General features: G+C 44.1%; 1 protein-coding gene across 1 annotated transcript; it reads right to left on the bottom strand.

Moving 5' to 3' along the window:
• Positions 1–74: 74 nt before the first annotated feature.
• On the bottom strand, positions 75–8,141 carry TSFM (Ts translation elongation factor, mitochondrial). The gene is made up of 6 exons (XM_055578844.1): positions 7,984–8,141; positions 7,589–7,759; positions 6,675–6,803; positions 5,758–5,880; positions 2,512–2,599; positions 75–658 (listed from the first exon to the last, which is right to left on the bottom strand). The coding sequence occupies exons 1-6, from the start codon at positions 8,080–8,082 to the stop codon at positions 252–254; spliced, it is 1,017 nt and encodes a 338-aa protein (XP_055434819.1). The 5' UTR covers positions 8,083–8,141; the 3' UTR covers positions 75–251.
• Between the last annotated feature and the right edge of the window lie 181 nt (positions 8,142–8,322).

Below are 8,322 nucleotides of genomic sequence, written 5' to 3'. Positions count from 1 at the left end.
TTTTCTAAAACGTGTTACAAGTCAGGCACAAAAAAGCTAGACCCAGCATGACGCAAACAAGGAAAAGATTCTACTTTCTTTATTACCTAACAATTTTATTAATAGCTTTACCCACAAAGTATATAATTTCATTATAAACTCAAATGAAAAACAAATTCTGGGTTTGAAGAGACTTAGGAAGTAAACTTTTTTTTTGTAAATGTCCAGGGTTAAGAATAAATATGTCCTCCTGGGCCCAAAATCTCTGGGATCTATTCGGCATCTGCTGCGTCTTCACCTTCTCCACACTCAAACCGCACAAAGTCTACGATGGACACCCCATGCGGCTGCACGTACTGTCCCAGCGTGATGGAAGGGTCCAGCAAGTATGGCTGGGACAGCATCTTGGTTTCCGCCTCTCCCCCGGGCTCGTCGTCCAGGGAGCCAACAGAGAGGGGAGCCATGCCCACCACGTGCTGCCCAAGGCGGCGGCCAAGGTCTTCGAGGTTTGCCTTCAGCTCTGACGTCTCGCAGATGACCAGAGCCCCATACTTCCCCAGCACCAGGTTGTGGAGTGAGGGGCTGTGCATTGCCCCATGGACATAAGAGCCAACATAGAAACCAGCTGGCACCTTCACCCATGCAGCCCGTTTCAGAATCATGTTTTCTCCCAGTTTCCCTGTGACAGAGCAAAAACAAACAAAAAAAAACATGCTTCCAGAATACAATGCTTATGGTAGTACCAAAATATGCACAGCAGTGGCCAAACCTGGGAGACAGTCGTCTGCATTTATACTGTGGATGTGCCGTAAGATGGAAAGATACCATTTTCAGGACAAAGGAAGAGGGGTTTGGGGGAGAAGGTGGGAGAAATGGAGCTTACTTTATGGAGCAACAATCAGGTGCCATGCTGGTATTTAGAAACACAGACTCTGGTGTCACACAGACCTTGGCCACACGACCTTAGGCAAGTAACTTAATGATATAACCCCATTTACTAATTCATCAAGTCTTTTGTGTTCTCATCTGCAAAATGGAGATCATGTCACTTAACCTGAAGGCAGGGTTACTGGGAGAAATAAATAAGAGGTGTAAAAGAACTTATTACTGTATCTGGCCCTCTAACATGAGTACTCCCATCTGGCTAACATCACTACATTAAACTTAGGCTTAGAGAGCTTAAGGAACCTCTCCAAAGCTACAGAGCTAATGTATGGCACAGCTGGAATTCAAACTCAGATCTGACTCAATTCAGGGTTTTTCCCCACCAAATCACCACCCCTCCCCCAAACCACTGTAACTGACACAGACTCCTGATCATCCATTATATTGGGGGGGAAAATCCCAAACTAAAAGCCCTGGAAAATCTGAAACCCCATGTCATCTGGTGGTTTCAACTTCCCTTCATCAAAAATAAAAAGATAACATCTTTGGAGTTACTTGTAAGGACCAAAATCAGATTCTAGTCCCACCCCTCCCCCAACACTGTTCTCAGGATGCTATTCCCTCCTATCGGAAGCCCAAATACGTCAAAGGGTAGGAAGGGGTAGGAAAATAACGGGGTCTAGGTAAATACCCCCGAATTAGCCACTGTTACATCTAAAAGTCATATAAGTCATAAACCAAAAGGTATCTTAAACAGCTCTAAGCACCTACCCAACAGTCAATTCCGAGAAATTGACAAGGCTGAAACACCCAATTCTTCCAGAATTTCTTAAGAAGTTTCATACACAGCTGGCTGGCTGGCTGGTTTCTCAACCATGACTCACTGAAACATCATACATACCTCAAGACGACATGATAAAAACAGAACTGATGCCTTGACTGGAAACATCAGATGAGCAGTGACTTCCCGCAAGCTCCACCCCAGCCCTGCTTCCCTCCTCCCATCAAAGTCGTACAGGAGGAAGGCAAAACCCCTGCTGCTCCCACCACAATGATCCAGATGCGGTTCCTGCAGCCAGTGATTCTGAAAAAACGTACCTTCACAAACTCGGGATCAGATTTTTTTTTTTTTAAGAGAGGACAATTTCCTAAACACCATGCCCTGAAATATTCCTGGATCCCTTCGTAAAGGTGAAACCACCTCTGATGGACTATTTCCTTCACAGTGGATAGAGAGGCAGTCAACCAGAAGTCAAAAGGCCATCTCTGTCTAAAGACATGCCTTGTTTGGTCAGTAGTGATACCTGCTAATTTTAATTAGTTGCAAACAGCTAAAAACTAACATTTTTTTTTTTCATACAAATTTAAATCTGTTTAAAGGAATTAAAAAATTCTGATGACAATGGAATCCTATTTCCCTCAAAGTTATCAGGTGGCTTGGTAATGGTTTCCTTCAGTGGAATGTGAGCTTTTCAGGGTGTCCACTGCTCACCAATCTCTAACACGCAACCCACCTCTCGCATTCATATTGTCTGACCTTTGCAGGAACTTGACCTTGTAATTTCTGATCTAGATTTGGAGGAATATCAAAGATACCAGGAGATTCAGTTCTTAATTTCCAGTTTCCATATCCTTACAAATACTCACCAATTGCTAAAGCCAGCTGATCCTTGAGAGAACCCTCTCTCTCAGGTCCTGCTGGAAGTTCAGAGAGCTCAGAGGAATTCAAGAAGCCCTAAGTGTGCAAAGAAAATGAACAAGAGTCATCTTCAGTACAAATGAACATGAGTCAGTCTGTACAGTTCAAATTACCAAGAGACTAAGCAAAAATATAGGTTATAGGTTATTCCTCACAAAGTTATTTAAGACAGTTAAGTACAAAGAATGTCTTCATTAAGCCAAGGACATTAACAATTGATAACAGCTCCACTTTTATAAATATTTTATTCTATCAACACTCCACCCCCAAATCCATCCCAGTCTCTGGCCTAACTTCTTAGAATGTAGCTTCCTAGAAATCAGGAATAATATTTTCATACAATCATAAAATACTAAAGCTAAAAGGTTAGTAGATTGTTGGTAGGGAGGAAAAATGGTGCAAATCCAATGGTAGGGAATTGGATAATAGCTAACAAAACTATTACATATACTTCTATCCTTTGATCTGACAATCCTATTTCTAGAAATTTACTCTAATATCCTTCCAATGATACAAAAGTACATACGCAAACTTATTCATTGAGCAAATATTTCTAATTGTAAAATACTGTAAAGTTTAAAAGTCCAAACATAGGTGGAGACTGGCTGAGTAAACCACAGTACAGTCACAGGTAGAATACTATGTAGCTGAAAAAAAAGAAAAGCTGCCTCCATGAGCTGCTAAGGAGTATTTCCAGGGTATATGAAGTGAAAAAAGCAAACTAAAAGAATATATACATATTATATCACCATTTGTGTAATAAATATTTGTATGAAAGTGTTAGCCTCTCAGTCATGTCCAACTCTGTGACTCCATGGACTGCAGCCTGCCAGGCTCCCCTGTCCATGGGATTCTTCAAGCAAGAATACTAGAGTGGATAGCCATTCCCTTCTCCAGGAGATCTTTCCAACATAGGGATCCAACCTGGGTCTCCTGCATTGTAGGCAAATTCTTTACCATCCGAGCCACCAGGATGAATATGCTTATTTTTGCAAAAAGGATAACCAGGAACCAATGAAGTTGGCTATCTACAAGAGTGGAGAGGAATGGGGTAGAAGGGAAAGGAGGGAGTAACACTTGTGTGTGTTGGGGGGAGGTATTACAGTTTTAACTTTCAGAACTTCATTAGTTTTACATATTCAAAGATAAAATTAAGGAGGACTTGGAGTGAAAATGAACACTGACCAAAGAGAAACCAAACAGAAACAAACAGACCAAACAGAAACAAAGATTCTAACAAAGATTCTAACACTGACCAAACAGAAACAAAGATTCAAAGGAATAACATAACTTCAAAAGGGGGAATACAACTAATCTAAGTTATTTTTGATACAGTCCTTTGACCACATAGCTTCAACTAAGGACAAAAAGAACCTCAAAGAAATCTTCAACTACTTAGTAGGTTTATTACTTGCAGTGATCAGGGATAGTAACTCTGAAACAAAGTGAGTATGCATTGTACAGCAAGTAAATAAGCAAACATACTGAAGTTGCTGGGAGCCAGTGCATTCACTATGAGAGAAGAAAGGGATAAATTACAGAATGGGAGAAGAAAAGGAAGGAGCCTGTGGTGCAGGATTAGAACTGAAACACACACACACACACACACACTTCCAGCTCTGCTGAAAGAGCAGAGCAGCAATGACATCTCAGTAGAATTAAGCATACCCAATGCCCAGATCTTCCCCAGAGGAAGTACGGCAACCTGCTCCAGTATTCTTTTTTATAATTTATTTATTTTTTAATTGAAGGATAATTACTTTACAGAATTTTGTTGTTTTCTGTCAAACCTCACCATGAATCAGCCATAGGTATACATATGTCCCCTCCCTTTTGAACCTCCCTCCTATCTCCCTCCCCATCCCACCCCTCTAGGTTGATACAGAGCCCCTGTTTGAGTTTCCTGAGCCACACAGCAAATTCCTGCTGGCTATCTATTTTACATATGGTAATGTAAGTTTTCATGTTACTTTCTCCATACTCCAGTATTCTTGCCTGGAGAATACCATGGACAGAGGAGCCTGGTGGGTTATGGTCCATAGGGTCGCAAAGGGTCGGACACGACTGAAGAGAGTTAGCATGTACACACGCACACAATGCCCAGATCTTTGTTTCTAAAAACCATTCCCCCACCAAAAAGGATCAAGACCCCTTGTAGAAGTGGCCAATTCCATGGATGGGGGCAAGGAAAGTATGACATAAGCCCAGAATATTTTGTTATGCCAAAAAGTAAGGAAATATTTGGAAAATAATAAGCTATACCAAAGAGACAATGGAGACAGCTTGCACAGGCTTAGGTTATACTGGCCAAATCCAGGGATAATTTGAGCATTAAAACGACTAATGGATTATATGATAAATTGTAGCCTATCACATTCAATACACAAGAAGAATCTACAATGGAGAAGGAAATGGCAACCTACTCCACTATTTTAGCCTGGGAAATCCCATGGACAGAGGAACCTGGCAGGCTACAGTCCATGGGGTCACAAGGAGTTGGACACGATTTAGCGACTAAACAGCACAATACCAGGAGTAATTAACATTTATCACAAGATCTCAAGAGAAAGATAAATAGAAGGAAAAGGGTGGTACAAACAAAAAAATTGTTGTGAGTAGTTGGTTTGTTTTTGCTTTGACAATAAGGATGGATCAAAGGCATACGGATATGTCAATAATTTCTTCCTTGATCCTTCTACAGAAAAGAAAAGGTTCAGTCTCCTCAATTGTGCCTTTCTCTAGGACCAGTATTTAGAAATCCTTTCCTTAGGACATTCTAGATTCCTAAATACAAAGTTTCACCTGATTTGATGGATTTTTATCCCACGGGCATTCATTCATTCATTAACAGAGATGTAATGAGCCCCAGCCAAGTGCTGGGCCCACCCCTCATGCACCAGAGACACACTAGTGAAAAGACAAATTTCCTGCCTCTTGAAACTTACAGTCTATTGCGGAAGGCAAACAAGAAATGAATAAATATAAATTTAATATATAAGCACCATAACAAAATATTTTAAATGAAGCAAAATAAGGGGACAGAGCAATGGGAGGAAAGGTACTCCTCTCCTGAGAGATAAGCAGAAACATGAAATAAGGAAGTGAGACATGAAAACATCTGAAAAAACGGAACAGCAAAGACCCTAAGAGGGGAGGAACAAACCCAGCATGTTGGCGACAACCCCAAAACTCACTTTACTGTATGTGGAGAGTTGATCCTTTAAGTTCTGACAATGCAACAGGGTTCCCAGGGCTACTTGCTGGACCAACTGTTGAAATTTTAAATTCCTGGAAACAAAATCTGTCTCACAGTTCACCTATGGGAATAAATTGATACTGTTGTATAAGCTGTTTACTAATAGTCTCCAAAGTGTCCTAAAGCAAGGTATTGACAGAACAGGCAGCAGACCCAACAAAACAGAAACAAATGTCTGTGGGATTTTAAAGCTACAGTGGCTCCACTAGCGTGAGACCAGAAACTGAATGAAGTGATCCCTGCTGTGCCAATGAGTCAGCACTGACCTGCACCTTCAGAGACTGGTTCCATAATGTCCCCAAAGGATTCACTTCAAGTTCACACCTGCCTGTGCCCGCAAGCCATAATCCTCTCATTCTCTGGGCTCCTCCAATGCCAAGCCACTTTTGTGATTCTCAAAAGGAGCATGCAACCTTGACCCCTCACATGCACAGTTCAGAGCAGGGTTCAAGCTCCTATGAGAATCAAATGCCACCATTGATTTGATAGAAGACTGAGCTCAGCTGGTGATACAAGCGATCAGGAAAGGCTGTAAATACAGAGGAAGCTTCGTTCCCTCACCTGACACTCACCTCCTGCTCTGTGGCCCAGTTCCTAAGAGGCCACGGACCGGTACCAGTCTGTAGCATGGAGGCTGGAGACCCTCTGGGCTATCCTAATAGGCCTTCCCTCACCAACAACCTGTGCATGTCTATACTTAAATGAATTCAGAGCTAATAACTGGGGTCTCACGGGCTTAATTCTAATTAGCTTTTATGATTCTCATACACCTCTTCTTTAAGAATGCAAAGATCTACCACAAAGCTCACACTCTAGGAGACAGTTGCTTCTGATATCTAGAACTCTGATACTCACCTCTACTAACACAGTCGTGTCTCCTTCCTGCAGCAGCCCAATCAGACCTTCTTTGGTCTTCCTCCCATGCAGCCTAGCAGCTTTACTCCAGCCCTCCTTCTGGGCCTGCTTATGGAGCCAGCTCTCTGCCTATAAATAAAAAAGATAAAGGGCAGATGACATAAGCACAGAATTTAGAAAAGAATGGGGCTCTAAAATATCTTCAGGTCCCCCAATTCTTTCTCCTTCTCCTCAAACCTACAAGAGAAACTAATCTATCATTTACTGGCAGCATACCACCAAATGCCAAACAGTAGACATTGTGCCTGATGTTTACTAAATTTTTAAAAAGTATTTATTTGGCTTGTGGATCTTAGATGCAGCATGAAGGATCTTCATCTTCATTATGGCATATAGGATCCTTAGCTGCAGCATGCAAACCTTTAGTTGCGGCATGTGGGACCTAGTTCCCCGGCAGGGATCGAACCAGGGTCCCCTGCACTGAGAGCTTTAAGTCCTAGCCACTGGACCACCAGGGAAGTCCCATGCCTGGTATTTTGGGTAAGTTTAATCATCACAACAACCCTATGGGGGAGATAGCAGTATTTTCTTTATGTAAAAAAAGAACTCTTAAAGATTAAGTAAGGTATCCAAGGTCGCGGGGAGGGTACCAGGATCTGAGCGTTGGTCGTTGGTCTTACTATAACAGCCTTGCATGGAACAGTGTGTTAGCCCTGGGACCCTGAGTCAGTTGCTTCAAAACAGGTAAGAGTCAAAGGGTGAGACTGCCATTAAAGTCAGAATCCTGTGTAGGACTGTGTATGGGTCACTGGACAGCAGGTGTGATTTCTACGATCCCCGGCGCGACCTCTGGAAAGCACTGGGGTCCGGCCCGAGTACCTCACCCCCGCTCCCCTCCACTTCCTTCCCCACACCTGTTTGAGATCCCCGCCACAAGTCTCCAGGGCTTTCTTGCAGTTTACAAAGGAGTAGCCCGTTTTCCTCCGCAGCTTCATGAGAAGCTCCTTGCTGGAAGCCGAGGACAGCCAGGACCCAGAGTGAAAAGTATGCCACTGCTGGGGCGACTGAAGCAGAGGGAGCCCGGCCTGGAGGGAATAAGAAGGGATGAGAAGCAGGAAGCGGCGAGGAGCTCCGGGGGAGGGAGCACGTCGGCCGGGGAACGACTTCAGGAGAGACGGGCCCAGGAGGTGGGGGGAAAGGCAGCGCCGGGACGCTGGACCACGAAGAGGCACCGAGGTGGGGAGAAGGGTGAGATGGAGCCGAACGCAGCCAGAGAAGGGGAAGGGAGCGTGCCGGGCGCACGGGAGACCTGCAAGGAAGGCAGCAAGGGCCCAGGGCCAAGAGCGCTCAGCGGGCAGCTCCCGGTCCGCGCGACCAGGCAGAGACGCAATGACCGCAGCAGCGACATCTTTCCGGTGGCCGTACAGTGCAGCCGGTCGGCGCACCTATGAGGCCACGGGCCTACGGCGTGGCAGCGGGGCCAAAACTCTGCACCAGAACGCGCCGAGCGGGGACAGCGCCACCTGCTGTCTAGGGGGCGCATTCGCCTCCCCTACTTGGTTTCCTGAGACTACATTTCACAAGAGAGTTATTCCCCAGAGGTAAAATAATGGAAAACACGAAACCGAGTTGTCACAAAATAACAACA

The sequence above is a fragment of the Bubalus kerabau genome, chromosome 1 (genome assembly GCF_029407905.1).
Source record: "Bubalus kerabau isolate K-KA32 ecotype Philippines breed swamp buffalo chromosome 1, PCC_UOA_SB_1v2, whole genome shotgun sequence".
NCBI lineage: Eukaryota > Metazoa > Chordata > Mammalia > Artiodactyla > Bovidae > Bubalus > Bubalus kerabau.
This window is presented reverse-complemented; position numbering and strand designations above follow the sequence as displayed.

Excerpts from the sequence above, each read along its gene's own strand:
- TSFM (XM_055578844.1), bottom strand. The coding sequence starts at position 8,082 with ATGTCGCTGCTGCGGTCATTGCGTCTCTGCCTGGTCGCGCGGACCGGG. Across the intron at positions 7,760-7,983 it reads CCTTGCTGCCTTCCTTGCAG|GCCGGGCTCCCTCTGCTTCA; the intron begins GTCTCCCGTGCG and ends TATTCCCTCCAG. Across the intron at positions 5,881-6,674 it reads ACACGACTGTGTTAGTAGAG|GTGAACTGTGAGACAGATTT; the intron begins GTGAGTATCAGA and ends TTATTCCCATAG.